Genomic DNA, 15,559 nt, shown 5'->3' with positions numbered 1-15,559 from the left:
TGAGGTGTATCGACAGATAGATAGATTAAAGATAGATAGATAGATTAAAGATAGATAGATAGATTAAAGATAGATAGATAGATAGATAGGCGTATGAATAGCTGTCATGTATTTGTCTCTATATAGTGGGAGGAGGTTCAAGAATCCGTTGTAAACTTTGAGGAGCATGTTATAGATATACGTTTGTATGTGTGTTTCTCTTCAGTTCTGCCAGGGTCTCGTCCTTTCATTTTGAAGGTCCCTAGTGTATAGAAAGTGTACAAGTTCTATTGTGTGTGTATCTTCTTCATCCCTCTGCTACAGTCCTGGCGTATGTGTATCTTCTTCATCCCTCTGCCTTTTTGGCGTTTTCTTTACTTTCTCTGACTCTTTCCTTATCTATGCTTCTCGGACAGCATACAAGATGGTTTCCGCACTCGCCCACCACACTTTGTCTCTTTTAATACGTTATCACATGAGAAACGTCGCTCTATGGATAAAAGTGTACACAGATAGGCATACACAGAGAGGATTAAAGAAACAGCTTATACATGCGTGCTTTAGGTCGTAAGTTGGGATGATTGAGAAGTCTTGGTAAGAGAAGAAGAAGAAGAAGAAGAAGAAGCACTGTCTCTCCATGAAAGTGTCTATCAGGTGGCGAACTTGCTTGTCTCTGTGTGTGTGTGGCTCATTGGGTTTGTGTGATAGCTTGGCTACGAAGGAGTGAATGAGAAGGACTTGAATATTTTCACAACGGTAGGGACATTCCCTACAAGAGAGACAGTCGCTTATCAACTTCTTGCTGATCAGCGAGCTAAACAATCTTCCTTCTCTAGTGAGTCTCTCATTCCTTTCTTCCTCTTGCAGATACATTCTTAGGTTCAAGGGGATAAAAAAAGGACTTAGAAAAGCCATATGCTTTGCTCAGTTACAACTCTTTTTGTCCGTTGGATCTCTTTATATTTCGGAGATGCTTCGGGATATCTTAGATGGTGTACATCGTGGTTAGTGTGAGATCTATGGTACCTTCAACCAGTTCTCCTTCCTCGATTCTATCACACCTTCTATTCTGACTATGGTATAGATCGCCTGGCTTCTTCTGAACGCCTCGCCTTTTCTCGACTCGGTTATGACGTGTTTCTTGGCTTTTTCCTTCAGCTTCTTTCCTTCTTTCTTGTTAGCTTAATCTTTTGATGCAGAGGGGAGAGCCTGAAGGTACACTTGTTGATAGGTCGATCTTTTTACGTCAAGGGGGGCCTGAGTAAACTCCATGCGTGAAAGATAGGTGGAAGCCCGAGCTGGGGGGTTCAAGGAGGTGTTCCTCTTCTCCTTGGAGTCTCTGCAGGTACTCTATCGTTCTAAGGAGACAGAGGCTGATGTGCCCGTTATTCGGGTGGAGAAGGAGTGAGGTTTGATAGATAGATAGATAGATAGGTTGTCTAGGAGAGAGGTTTGAGAAGAGATTACTGGGCCAAAGAGAAGAAGACTTTTTCCATTCTTTCTTCTTTCCTTTCTGTTTTCCTGTTGTGCTTGTTGTTGTGTGGATAGATATGGTTCATGTGTTTTGTAAAGATTCTCCTCATGTCTTCGCTCCTGAACACCAACGTCTCGCGGCGTCGCTCTGCTCGGCGGAACGTAGCGCTGTCTTTCATCCCTCCCTCTTTTCTTCTTCATCTCCCATGGTCCGTCTGGGAAGAAGTTGTTTTTTCTCCGTCTCCTTTCTCCTCACCCTCGCTTTCAATACGATCTCTGCCCTTCATACGTCTAGGAATATCTACCTGTATGCGTATATGAAGATATTTATACAAGTATGTATGTATCTGTTTCTTTACTCTCTCTCTGGGTAGGTCATGGGTGTGTATGTATGTGTCTTTGTGTGTGTTTGAGTTAGCTATTGTTGAAGACAGGTAGCGCTGTTTCATTGTAAGGGGAGGAAGAAGGATAGTGTCGTCCTGTCTCCGGTGTATAGGAAGGGTGTCAATAAGCGGTATGTTATGGGTGGAGAAAAGACGAGTGAGTGATAGGGTAGGTGTATACTGACGGGCTGTCCTACACTGGGAGGAATGTCAGGAATGTGCTTAGCACTGTTATAAGTACAGCACATACAAAGTTATATATTTTTGTGTACCTACATGTATACATACATCCTCTGCATACGTACACTCACTTACGTCCTAGTGATAGATTCACGTCATAGATATACATAGGTATACATTCATGCTTGTTTAATGTACTCTAGTTGGAATCTAGGCTCGCCGTTTCTCTCTTCTTTTGTGTTTTTTCTTTGTTTCTCAGAGTAGCAGTCATTCCTTTCATCCTTTTCACCCAGTGCACCACAATTACTATGGGGCGAGCTGCACAGGTGCAGTCACAAGTGGGGGGGCAGGACCAGGAGGAAATGCAGGGGGTGGGTGTGGAATCGATCCTTCAACAAGTCTCTCGGGAGGGGGGATGTCTTCATCTTCTTCTACGTTATCAGCATCGTCTTCTCCACCTCCTCGATGGAAACTTGGTGTAGAAGCAGCCTTTGATGCTCGGATTCTCATCACAGCTGTAAGTAGGAGGAGGACGGGTCGGGTAGACCATTACTCCAGATGCTTGGTGGGCCTCATGAGAACAGGTTACTCAACAAGCTATACAGAGAGGGCAGGGATAATTCGATGTCTCCAGATAGATAGATAGATAGATAGGTAGTTCGATAGATAGGTAATTGAGTAGATGTTTCATCCCACTCGAGTAAAAGCTCAAGGTAGAAGGGCTACGGTCACGATACACGGATTTCCACCTACACATAGATACAACTATGTGCAACTATTTATTTAGTTATATTTATAGGTGATATGTGTGGAGAGCGACATTATATGTGGTGTATCTGCGATTGTGGTGGATTTAGAAGACCATCACAGCACTTGAAGATTGATCTTCTATTCTCTTTCATACTTGCGGACACGATAGCCGAATCAGAACTTCAGTTTCGCGTCTTTCCGTCGCGCTCTCCTACGTTTTGTAACTGATAAGACATTCCATAGAACTGACGATACCCCACTCATTTCTCCTTGTTTGACCCTGACGTTTTTCACTTCTCTTTCGTTCTTTTTCTTGGTCAGCAAGGCTGATCAGCTTCTATTCTCTCTCCATATGTCACTTCCTTCTTTCACTCGAACCACTCCGAATGAGAAAGAAAGAAAGAAGAGGGTTTTTTCCTCGCTCTTACCTTTCACGACTATCTCCTCTATCTTGTTGGTCATCTTCTCAGAACTTTGACTCAACTGGCCATCGCGTGTAACATATGACTGTTGTGTCTGTTGAAGTTTATAAGTATATAGATCTATCCTTCTTTATCTATATACTTATCTCCCTATATAGACATTTGTAGGTCACCCCTCTGATGGCTTTCTTTTACTCGTGTGTATTCCTTCCCCCCCCCGCTCCTTCCTCGCTTTTTCTCTCTTCTCGCTTTCCAGATTGTCAATACACTGAAAGCATGTGATTATGAATGGCAACTTCTATCTCCTTATCGAGTTCGATGTCGGCCTATTCGTCATCCTCCGAGCTCGGGTTCAAACAGTGTAGGTGTTTCTGCGGTTCCAAGTCCAAGAAAAGAAGGACCTGCCGGATGTATAGACACTCGGGACACTCACGCTGGAAGAGAGACGTCTCAGGAGGGAAGGACAGATGAGGAAAATTATAGGGGAGAAGATCATTCGTCAAAACCATGCTTAGGAGACGATCCGCAAGGAGATGGAAGAAGTTCGTCTTCTGTACATCTCTTACAGAAAGATCAGCAGCAGACACAGCAGGATGACCAGCAGCAGCCAGGAGGGAGTATGGTCGTCGAGGAAGATAGTATCATTCTGACTATACAGTTATACAAGACTGCATCAAGTCGATGTATTGTCGATGTTCAGCTGTTCGATGGACCGACAATGGGTAAGCTTCTTCTCTTTTGATGTCTCCTCGGTTCTTTTTTCTCAGTTTTCCACAGTGAGAGAACACAGATAGGACACGTTTGATAGGGAAAGGGAGGGATGGAGGGAGGGTCGAGGTGGCAATGGCAGTTTTGAAGAGTTAGTAGGTTGATTGGTGTATGTAGATGTATGGAGCTAGAGAGGAGTGGTGGATACGTATGTACGGGACTGTAATAGGGAATAGAATAGACAGGCTGTATAGTGTGCAGATGACTTGCAAATCTGTACTCCGGTGATTTTACCAGTCTTACTTCGATGTGTCGACTAACATACAGCTCTGTAGTACATCGGCTTTCTGTAGATAGATAGATAGATAGGACAATCCTTCCACTCATGCGTAGACACTTGTGACTTTTTCTCAAGAGAGGGGAGGGATGAAGTCTTGTATTACGTTACTCTGTTTCATTTCTTGTAGGGTACAGCCCAACTTCTCAAAACAGAGAGGAACTTTGTTGCTGTCTTCCATACTTCTTGCTTTTTCTAACCTTCGCCCTCGCCTGCCTTTCTTTGTCATACCAAACCAAGTGATTCAGAAGGCTCTCTCGTCAATGCACGCTCCTCCTGCTTGCGTTGCCTACAGCATGTATGTCAGAGGCTTTATGGATAACGTCTGCGATTTACTCCGCTCTCACACAACTGCAACAACAACAACAACAACAGAAATGCAACACTAGTAAATCCACTGTATGTACAGCCAGTGGAGGAGGGGGGGGAAGCTCTTTCTTCTCTTCGTCTTCGTCGTCGTCATGTTCGAATTCCAGTCATAATCATAGTAATAGTAGTAGTAGCAGTACTCATGGTGCTAACCAACACCATCATCAGAATCGGGGAAGTGGGGGAGCGTCAGCTCAACAAAGAGGAACAGGAGGAAACAATATCCCTGGTTCAAATCCAACTAGTGATGGTGTACATACAGGTGGAGGAGAAGGAGGGGATAATAGTGGGTGTCATGGGGGTAGTGGTAGTAGTAATAGTAGTAATACGCGATCTGGAGGAGGCGGCAGTGGTATAGGATCGTCGTCTTCGTCGTTTCCTGGTCATCCTGCTAGTACCCCGTCGACGGGTTAGTTGTGACTGCAAAGTATGACTACGTGACCTGGCCACTTTAGAGTGATTGTGTGTGTCTAGCAAGTCAAAGACTAATCTTCTTAATCTTTCTGTCGGTGTTGGTGTAGGTAGATCTCAAATGCACCCGTATAAGTAAGCGCCCGGATAACGGAGGAGTGGGAGAGTAAACTAAGGAGAGAGACAGAAAGCGGAAGTATTTTGAGTTAAGCTGCCTTTGCCCCATGCTGGGGAGCTTCGACTCTTCAGAGTGTGAAAAACAGAGAGAGATGAGAGAGAAGAAGGAAAAGTTTTTCTTTAGACAGGGTTCTCTCTTCAAGTGGAGGAGACGTATAGAGGGCCCTAGGAAGGGGTCGCGCAGTAGCATCACATAGCTTTTTCTTTCTTTGTCCTGCTTAGCGCTTTTGAGGTGGAAAGAAACCCGCTGTCCATATTGACCTCTGAACGTACAAACCAGAGAGAAGGGAAGGGAAGTTTTTTAAGCAGGGAAGGGACGAACGTTCATGATCTCGATGTTCTAGAGATAGGTACCTGTAAGCAAAGACATAGAGAATTCGTGCCGCCTTCTCGTCAAATGGTACTTAATTAAGAGTGTGGTGAAGAACTATGTGAGAGATGTTAGCTGCGGACATGACGGCCTTGGAGGAATGGAAGAACCACGGATAGACCGATCAGCTTTTCCTCGCCCGTCGTCTTGGCCTCCTGCCGAGAGGGGGGACGGGGAGGGGATCGTGTGCCTTCTTCCACATACTGACTGGGTGGACTGTGGAGTTTCTATGTTGTACTATACCTTCCTCCCGTATATGTTTACACGTATATGATAGTCCCTGGGTATGTCTGTAGTATATCCGTACACGTACTCCGTGCCAGTTGATATACTATACGTGTATGGATAAGTGACCACGAGTAATGTGTCGGCGCAAGCAGACAGTCAAGCGCTTGTCGAGATAGCAGGGCTTTCTTGTTAAGAAAGCGTGGTAGTAGTATCGACGTATTTCCTTGATGATACGGGAAACAGGAGAGCAGGCGTTTATGCATGGGATACGCGTGAGTGGCTGCATGCAGTCTAGCTGCCGGAGTCTCGGTTACAGGGGTGACGTCTGAAACAACAATTGTACATGATAAGCAAATGCAGAATGACTTGGGAATAGTGAGCTTTTATAGATGTGTAAAGGACTACTGTCAGTTCATCAGTTTCCGTTAGTTGTCCTAACATCGTCCCGGTGATCACCACAAGATACGAGGACTCCTGGAATCAACCAGAGTTGTCGTTACTTGTTTCCGAAAATTTGTTTTACTCCTCCTCTGTTGAAGCGGTTTTCTTTGGTAATTGTGCCAGTGAAAATTGCTGGTAAGAGGAGTTCAGCTGCACAGGCAGATGGCAATACTTTCGCCAAACGGTAGGACAGTTTCTGGCACTTGGAGTTCCTCTAGGATAAACTCAGGAGGATTCACCTGGAAGAGTTGTTCAGGGATTATGATTCACAAGAAAGATCATCTGTGCTCTCCTAGCGGTGGTATACAGTCTGACTCTATGCCTGAACGGCTCAGCTTTTGGGGCGGTCTCGCCTCTCTGTCTGTGAATGCCTATGGCATTCATATTGCGTGGCTGGCCGCACAGTTCTTTATCGTGTGGCGAAGGCGGGAGTAGAGTCTTAAGAAGCATGATGATAAGAAAAGAAGTACTAAGCTGGGAAAGGGAGACAGAGTCAATTCCGTAAGTGGCGGCCGCGTGGCCACCCGTGCGGGTTAAGTGTATTTGCGCCCCCGACTAAGTGGGTGGCAGTGGATTGAACGGGGGACTCCGGTCCCAAGGTTTTGTCCGTTTCTGTCGGTGTCACCTGGCTAGACGGCCGGCACATACAAAGGTAAAGCTTTTCTCTGCGAGAAACAGTGCACGGCTGTGTCGAGGGTTTAGGGACTTTTTTTCGGGGCGTCCCCGGCCGTTCACTTCCATGTTTTTCTTTTTTCGTCTCGGTATGTGTACTCTCTGTCGTGTTTGTCTTTTGTTGCGCGAAGCGACAACGGCTCCCGGACTTGCCTACTCTGGACGCTTCACGATTGTGTGTAGCACACCACCGGCCTTTTGAACCTCCTGCCTCCTTAGCTGACTCTTCCGATAAAGAAACGCCCTTACGCCTCAATTGTAACTGCACACGACCACGTACGGCCTCGCGAAGAAGTGAAATGCTCGGTGAGTTGGGGGCGGTTTGCAAACCTACTGGAAAACTGGGAGACTCGGACTACATAAGCTACTTTCGAGTGGAATTCTCCCCGCCGGACGGTCCAGTCGACTCATACGCTAGTGGCCAGCTTCTCATCGGGATCATCATCACGTCAAAGGATTTCTGTGTGAGCATCATGAACTGCGTTGGTTTTGCACAGCGGCAAAGGGACGCCAAAAAAATTCTATCACCCCCTGATGCCTGTGCACGAGCACATGCAGATTTTCAACAACGGAGTTTGCGCCGATCGTTTTTCTCTGCTAGTTGCACCTCCTGACGCGACGTTCACACCACCACACTGCTCTTGCAATCTTACTCTACACTGAGCTGTCTCGCACTTCGATCACGTCTTTCCACAGAACTTTTGTCCAAGTTGCCCGCATCCACCATAAAGCCACACCCCTGCATGCTGGCATTCTCTTCTGCTGCCCCTACGCTGCAACGGTCTTAGGGTTTAAGGTAACCCTAAACCCCGCCATACACCTTACCCCCTCGCGCTGCCGTGCAGACAGTAACACCAGACTGCAAGATGCATCACGCCGACCTCTCTGTGACCGCGGCAACGCACATGATGTAGCTCGCATGTTTTGGTCGGCTAACACCGGGCTATCCCATTGCACCTCCGCTGAGGCCCCCCTGAAGCATAGCAGCAACACCACTCGGTCAGTTGTTCCATTTTCAGTTTTTCCCTCCAGCCGACTGTGCGGCGCTTAGCCTCGTTCTCGACGCGCCAGAATACGTATCTCACACCGCACACAAAACTTTCGGCCACCCTCGTACGCCGCTGAGGCCTCCGCTCGCTGACTCGATGCGAATTTTCCACTGCCACGGGCGATCGGCCCTCTTGGCTGTCTGACACTCGGGTCCAGAGCGTTCGTGTAACCTAAAGGGTACACGAAGGCGACCCGCCGTCTGCTACTTCCCAGAGCGCACACAACAGCAGACCATTCCCACGATCGCTCAAAGCGTGTCCGCAAACTACGTCACCGCTCTCTTTTTGCAAAGCGACCTCGTAGCCATCGAGTTGAGCACAAAAAGTCTGTAACTTCCCGTCGGAATCCACGGCCGTGCACCGTCTCCACGGCACGTGCAATTGAGTAGTCTGACACTCGGAACACCATAGCAGCGAGCTCGAGAGTAGCCAACACGTCTTCTCTCGGTTAGTACTAATCCGTTAACGCTCCCGTCCGAGAGTCACGCCGGCCGCCCCTGGCCTCGAACCGTTCCAGGGGGCGGCCTTTCGCGTGTACACTCCCCTACACACTACACTGTTCTCGCTTCACGACGTCCGGCTATTCTCACCAACATGTGGACTATAACGAAGGCATTCGAGACGTGACATTCTCGCAGCTCCCGCACCTCGAATCAATGGGTTGGCCTCTCTCCCTTCTACTGACCACAAGCTTCATTTCGGGCCATCATTCTTCCTTCGAGGCACAGCTTTCAGAAGAACAGTCTTCGTGCCCCCCGCATTCACCCTTTTTTACTGGTACATCTGGGCTTCTGCTGTCTTCACTCGCCTTGATCGGCACGAGGCACAACGGACAAGTTCGCCGACCGCTGTGTTGTAACCAGTCATGCACACACGTGAAATGGAAGATGTGCATACATCTGAAGGTGATCATCTCATCACCAGACTGGTAGTCTGCCAGACAAATACTACAGCAGTTCTTATTATCTCCACCACTTAGTGTTGCGCCACCCTTCTCGGTGGACGACTGCTTTCCTCGAGGCGCGTGCTCGGCTTGGAATCCCGAAGAGGCGGCGAAAGCTGCAGGAGAGCCCGGCCCGCAGGCGGAGTCGGCGGTTGCGCGGCGATGCCTGGCTGGACGGCCGGCTTTCTTTCATCTCCACAAAGTGAAGAGCGCGTGGAAGCTCTCGAAAATCCACACTCTCTGCTGCTTGTTGTGCTACCCTGTCGGCTGTACCCCGTCCCATCTGCGGCACCGTACGAAAGCTTCTGTGAAAGTGATTTACCCCCCGTCTTCGGAGGGTCTTTCTGCCCTGGTTCAGGCTTCTTGAACACCCACCTTCGCGTGTTTCGAGCTACCTCAGCCTCCGTTAACGGCGCACGCCGCTCTGAGCTGCTGCCTACGCCGCCTGCCACCCGGATGGGCCCGTCGAAACCCCACAAGCGTGCCCATCCTCCACCTGGAGGGCCTACTGCCAGACTTGCGTTGCGCCAACGGCCGTGCTGATGAAGTAGCAGGAGGGGCTGCTGAAGCATCGCAAGGAACGAGTCCAGATTCTCCCCTCCCATCGCCGCGAACGAGGCTAACATGGCCCTCTCCAGCGCCTCCTCCCCAGTAAGAAAGTGATGCAAAGGAAAGGTGTTCTCAAGAATGGCTTCCTGTTGCAACCACATCTGAAATACCATGTCCTCTGCATCACTTTCAGACGGACCGGTATTCCCTGGACGGGTTGCAGAGGGAAGAGGTGAGGTATTCGAGGTGCAAAAGAAAGAATCACGCCCGCGGCGGCTTCGCACACGATCGCGATCTCCGTTCTCGTTCAACTCGGAGCCAGTCCGCCTGGAGGACCGGAAGGCACCGCCACCGCTACCCCCGCCGAAGAGCTCAGACGATCCCCTGCGGCCAAAGGAAGAGAGCGAAAACACGTCGTCGTCCCATTCGCTGGATCGACGGACCGATTCTGACATTCTAGACCTTCGCTGCTGTCCTGCCGAAGCAGCACCGAATTGGGTGCGAGTACCGGTGCCCCGGCGGTGAGATTCTACGGACGCGGCAGGAATAACCTCGACAGATTCCCCCACAACCCACTGTATTCTGACTATGTCTCTGAACACTGCTGTGCCGCTTCCGTCTCGCATCTGCTCCACCTCGGCCATGACCGAGTCAACCGCGGCTCGCCAACCTGTCGCTGTCTGAGAGGTACAGGCAAGTGACAGCCTAGCTCTTCCTGTTCCCAAGTCTCCAGATGGGCCAGACGGTCTAGAACGAGGACCTGCCGGAGGCGCCACCGGCTCCACGAAGCTTACCAGAGGACGTCGTGTATTCCCTTCATTCAAGTCAAACAGGCCCGCAGCCAGCGAGCTACGCCCAGTATTGCCTGACCTGCTGCTATCCCTTGCCCCGACTCCTCGGCGCTCAGGGCTGGCGCTTCCACCTCCCGCCTTGCCCCTCTGCATGGCTGCGAAGGACTGAGTCGTCTCTCTTCGCCACTTCTCACTCCTACCTGCGGTCCCTTCTTGCTGCTGCAAGCGGTCTGCACACGCGGAGGGTTTGAGGCGCGAGGTCGCTGGGGACGGAGGCACAAGCTTCCTCGGAGCGGGTGGAAGACAATTTTGGCAACTTCCACTGTGTCTTTGACCTGCGGCCGCCGTCCGTGAAGTAGCACTGCACGATCGATGACTCTGCTTGTTCCCCGGGGGTGGCGGCTCCGGACGTGATTCTGAACGGCGGCGTTCTGTGTCGTCTGACGGCAGGGAACAGGTCGATTTCTCCTGCTGGGATCGGCAACGGCCCAGGCCAGCCAACTGAAAGGAAGTTTCTGCTAGAGCCCACCGGGACGGCCGTGCGAGGAAACAGGCGGGGCGCTGCACGGAAGGGTAAGGGAGCGGAGGTAGCAGCAGCGAAGAAGGACTACGTAGATTGTTTGGTGTCGGCGTGAAACAGCTGGCGGGAGAGACGCTAGGCGCTGGGTTCTTTTCATTCTCTGTGGAACGAGAGCGTTCCGCACACCGGCCTGCGCACGGCGCTCGGGGAGGCGTCGCCGAACAGTGGGAAGAGGGCGGACAACCCGACACTCCAACGTGCGTGTCACCTTTTTCCGCGGCTCCTGTCGTGTGATTGTCTGCAGTCCACACGCGTGAGGGACGGGAGCGTCCGATGCGCTGATGATCTGTCGGCGTCCTAGTAAGACTAGCGGTCTCCTCCGCTCGCAAATCTCGCTGCACGGGCGGGAGAGGCAGGACGGATAACGACTTTTTGGAGCTGCGCACGAACTCGTTCAAACAGCGGACTTGCGCAGTCCACTCCCTTCCAAGCTGTAGGACACCGCCGGAATTCTTGCCACCTTCGAGACAGCTAGCAGCTTCCAGTGGCCGACTGCCTTTGAAAGCGGGCAACAACAACGCTGGGCTGCGACTCTTCACCACTACCTCCCGCTCTGGCAGTCCGTTTTGTTCGATGACAGAATTGTACGACAGGGCACTGCGGGCGCCAGCCGGAGAGCCGTGGCTTCCGCGAGCCTCAACGCGAAGACACACTTCTGAAACTGACGGCCCAGTCCGCTCTGAGTGAGAGTCGCCGCCCGAAGAGGAGTCGTCTACCTTCTGGCAGCTCCTGTTGTCGTCGCGTCCGCCTGATCTCCTACCACATCCACTAGGCACTTGCTGCGTCGACAAGCACTCACTCCTGCCTGAGGTAGCAGAGACACGAGCACAGCGAGTTTCAGACGGCTGTAAAGCTGGTGGGTGACCGACACGGCTTCGTGGAGGTGGAGGCAGTTGTCGCGACCGCTTTCTTTCTGAAGACTGGTCTGTCCACCAGCCTGCAACCGGAATCCGACTACCCTCCGTAGTCGACCCGCCAACTCTCTCCCCTCTCTCGCCTGTGGATGTCCTTTCGCTCGACAGCAACAGAGGAGGTAAGGCCTCTGATATAGGTAGTCGTCCTGATTCTTCCGTGATTGCACAACTATTGGTAGTCTCCACTCCTCCAGTCCCTTCAGGGAACGCAGCGACGCTCAGCAGAGACCTGTTGTTCTGGCAATGTGTACGGGAAGCACGCCAATCCGCCGAACAACGCACTGCCTCTAGGTCTACGGTACCTGTTCCGCCGCGTACCCCCGGGGCGGGTGTAACACCTCTGTCGCCAGCCGTAGAAGTGGTGCAGCTATCAGCAGCCGCTACTGTAAGTCCCGCAAGAACGTCTTCTACACTACCCACCCCTCTTTCGTGACTGCAGGGTGCACCAGCTAACACTCCGGGAGCTTTCCGCCGCACGTGACTACTAGAGTGCTCTTCACCAGGCCCCTTGCCGCCCAACGTTCGGTGTGTCCTGCTCGTGGCACTCCCTTCCGAAGCGCTATCGTCGCCTCCACGTGATACGATTGTGTCCCCCCCGCTTGGAAACTTGGAAAGACGCCGCAAAGCCTTCGCTTTCGCTGACACTGTTTGCGAAGAACTGCACTTCACGTATCTTTCCGGAGTGCCTTTCCTGTCGGCATTTGTGCGCGTTCCTGAGGACTCCTTTTCTCTCGCATCAGAACACGCGTCACTCGCTGTAACCTGTCTATTCTGCACGAGGAAGGGCACCGCACCAGTCAAGTCTTCAGGAAAGTACACATCATCAACTTCGTCCACGACAAGTCTCCGTAGGGTCGAATATGGCGGCCTCGGAGGAGCCATGTGGCAGCAAACCGTCGTCCGTCCAGACCTGCCCTCGACAGCATGCCATCACTTGGACAGATTATTTTCTACCAGCCGTCAAGCTGCTGTGAATTTCCCTCCCGTATGACAGAATAGGTGACAAAGCGAGAGACCCGCCTCCACAATGCTGTGGAACACCTAAGCCACTATTCCGTTAGAGTTCTACACCCTGTAACCGAGAGCACAGTTTTCCGGAAGCCACAGAGAAACTCTCACACGCAGCAAACGTTCAGAATGGTGAAGTCCGCACCGCCGCTGGAGCCTTGCCACTGCTGGTGAACGTCGATAAAAAGGGTGCAGACACGGCGTCTCATAGTACCGACCTCAACAAGCGGAAGAATCGAAGCTACCGTCGTAGCAGACTGAACCCGACCGTCCCCTGAGAGACAGTTCTACTATCCTCACCGAGGATTTGGGCGCGCGATCCTTGCTCCGTTGTGTGCAGCGAGCGTATGGCGAGGCACGGGTGTTGACGCTCTCTGGTGTCTACACTACACTAAAAACGCGCAAGGCACTCTACCCGGAAAGGACTTGACCTTTCCCTACGAGCAAAACCAGTCTTTTAACTGACGTCACACTGGTGACCCGTCACAGCTAAAAGAAACGCCACTGGCCAACGGTCCGCCACCGGTGCAGTGCGGCAGCGCTATCGTGCGCGGTAATCGCCGGCATACTCAGGGTCAGCCCTTGATGAGGGCTCGCGACGACCGTCCGCTCGAGACACTCACAAAGACAGGCGAGCGTGGCGTCCAGTGTGCAGTCCTGTGGCACACGGTTTGCTTCCAAAATCGTCGCAGGTTCTTTGCAGCATGTACCCAAGCAGGGGTTTTGCTCCAAAGTAGCCCGCAGCAAGCAGGCCGGCTGAAGTGTATACACTTGCCTGAACCCGCGCCGACACCTTAGCGGCCTCCCACTACGCCTGACCTGCCTGGTCGACGGAACAGTGGGAAGGTACTCCAGTCGAAATACGACTAGCGGACTGCGAAACGTAGAGCGGGGAAGCGCAGTACAGTGGTTAAAATTGACTATGCGGACTACAAGACGAGTAGCGGTGCAAAACGTAGAGCGGGGAAGCGCAGTACCGCGGTTAAAACTGACCAGGCGAACTGGCCAGATCAAGCGCCCTGCTGTCGATGCCGTATCCCGTCCCCGAGACGACTGACCATCTCACCTACCACAATGGCGAGCGCCCAGCAACAATACGGACAAACCAAATTTACCCGCGTAACACTGATGTGGAACCACGTACTAGCCGTTTCAGGGGCCCAATGGAGGCAGTGGAACGGACGCCGTCAGAGGGTTAGTCAACGTGCAAGTTTACGTGAAAGTCATCTAAGGCGCTAGCAGTCCTCACACGGCTGCGCCGACTGCCACCTACAGCTCAATGTCGGCAACGACTGCAAAGTGCCTGGATACTGTCACCCCTCCACCGGAATAGAATATCGTCTTCCTAAAGTGAGGCTGCTTGAAGCGCGCAGTCAGCGGGCCGTAGAAGTGCCTGCGTAAGGTCTCTACAGTGATGGATGCTCGCGCACCAGGTTTTTTTCGGCTGTATCGTTTCCCGGATATAGCGTGAAATCGTCTGCCAAGTCGTCAATGTAGTCAAGACCGTCCTACCCCAGCGTGGCAGGCAGTGCCCGGTCCTAAAAAAAAAAAGAAACACAGCGAAAGCCTAGGTTCCTTTCGCCGCAAGTCATCAAGTCTGTGAAACGTAACAAGCCTTGCGAATTTTACTGTAATGCCTTTTTAGTGACGGATGCGCCTGTTGTATTACTCATCCGTCGTGGAGAGGCAATGAGAATGCTTTGTTGCACATGACTCAATTCTCTTAGTCACTGAGAGGACACATTTGCCTTCGCTACGACGCTCAAACAAAGTCGAACGGAGCGAAGGAGGGTCAGCATACAGCAACCGCCACTCTCAGCCGGCTTAGCGTGCGTACGAACAGCTGTCTGGTTCCTGTGTGCGGCAACAATTCCAAGAAACACTTGGTACGCGTGAGAGCACAAAAACAGCAGACAGCATTCACGGATTTCCGTTTGCTCATGACAACGAACCCTAGAGTGACGCTTAGAGCTCGGGTTGAAGCATCGATTTTCAGACAGCCAAGAGAAACTTGTAATCAGAAATGGCTCATCGACTCTAGTTCCAAAATCGCGTCATCCTGCATCAATGCTTCTCCCTGCGTGCTCTCTATGAGTGTATTATGATCTAGCAGCTACTCATCGCGGAAAGAATGCAGCACACGAAACCGGCAACAATGTACAGATCCTCTGCAGATCAGAAAAAAGTACACATTTACGACGCTCAACATCTAGGCCGGAGCGGTGAAGAGGCGGTGCCTCTGTCACCCTACACCGTCATCAGATCGCCCGTCGTACGTTTTCATCAACACGCAAAGGCTAAGGCATCACAGAAAACAAACTCGTGAGCAACTGCACCATCTTCACGACTTCCAAGCCGTTGGCACATCACAAAATTATTAATCAGAGCCGACCAAACCGTTCGCTTTACTAGGTTATAGGTGACCGAACCAGCAAAAAACACCTTTTCTGTGGCCACCAGTACGAGCACTTGTCCGAAACTATGAACACGAGAGACTCACCTCTTAATTTTTCATGTCACTCCGAGAAGAGGGTTCCCATTGCGTTCAACTTCCGTTTTCGTAGATCACCAGACAAGCGCCGTCAAAAAGTCACTCGGAAAGCGTTTTGTGGCTACCCGCACCCATTCAACTTCAGAATGATTACTTAGGTTCAGAAAAGTAGTTATGCCGTGGGAATGTGATGAATTCTCGCCTGCGCCGAATTTACAGCCCCGCCATTGCTACGGCATAGCTCCCTAGACAGGAGGGGAGCGAGGAAACAACGACCCAAGCGTCGATCGTCCTTCGTTCCTCCCCTCAGCTCCGCTTGTTGAGGCGCCTGACC

The 15,559-nt window shown here is 51.4% G+C and overlaps 2 protein-coding genes across 2 annotated transcripts; one reads left to right on the top strand and one right to left on the bottom strand.

Annotated features, from left to right (window-relative positions):
• Positions 1-114: 114 nt before the first annotated feature.
• CSUI_001558 (histone kinase snf1) lies at positions 115-9,342 on the top strand. The gene is made up of 6 exons (XM_068061763.1): positions 115-814; positions 1,528-1,787; positions 2,275-2,532; positions 3,444-3,909; positions 4,528-7,206; positions 9,251-9,342. Exons 2-5 carry the CDS (start codon positions 1,530-1,532, stop codon positions 5,013-5,015), a joined length of 1,470 nt encoding a protein of 489 aa, XP_067926266.1. The 5' UTR covers positions 115-814; positions 1,528-1,529; the 3' UTR covers positions 5,016-7,206; positions 9,251-9,342.
• CSUI_001557 (uncharacterized protein) lies at positions 8,721-15,488 on the bottom strand. The gene is made up of 3 exons (XM_068061762.1): positions 15,235-15,488; positions 10,236-14,272; positions 8,721-9,825 (listed from the first exon to the last, which is right to left on the bottom strand). Exons 2-3 carry the CDS (start codon positions 12,606-12,608, stop codon positions 9,814-9,816), a joined length of 2,385 nt encoding a protein of 794 aa, XP_067926265.1. The 5' UTR covers positions 12,609-14,272; positions 15,235-15,488; the 3' UTR covers positions 8,721-9,813.
• Between the last annotated feature and the right edge of the window lie 71 nt (positions 15,489-15,559).

The sequence above is a fragment of the Cystoisospora suis genome (genome assembly GCF_002600585.1).
Source record: "Cystoisospora suis strain Wien I chromosome Unknown contig_629, whole genome shotgun sequence".
Lineage (NCBI taxonomy): Eukaryota > Apicomplexa > Conoidasida > Eucoccidiorida > Sarcocystidae > Cystoisospora > Cystoisospora suis.
The sequence above is the reverse complement of the archived record's forward strand: the minus strand, read 5'-3'. Positions and strand labels throughout refer to the sequence as shown.

Coding starts and splice junctions, on each gene's coding strand:
- CSUI_001558 (XM_068061763.1), top strand. CDS start 1,530: ATGGTTCATGTGTTTTGTAAAGATTCTCCTCATGTCTTCGCTCCTGAA. Junction 2,533..3,443: donor CTCGGATTCTCATCACAGCT/GTAAGTAGGAGG, acceptor CTCGCTTTCCAG/ATTGTCAATACACTGAAAGC. Junction 3,910..4,527: donor GTTCGATGGACCGACAATGG/GTAAGCTTCTTC, acceptor CGTTGCCTACAG/CATGTATGTCAGAGGCTTTA.
- CSUI_001557 (XM_068061762.1), bottom strand. CDS start 12,608: ATGGCTCCTCCGAGGCCGCCATATTCGACCCTACGGAGACTTGTCGTG.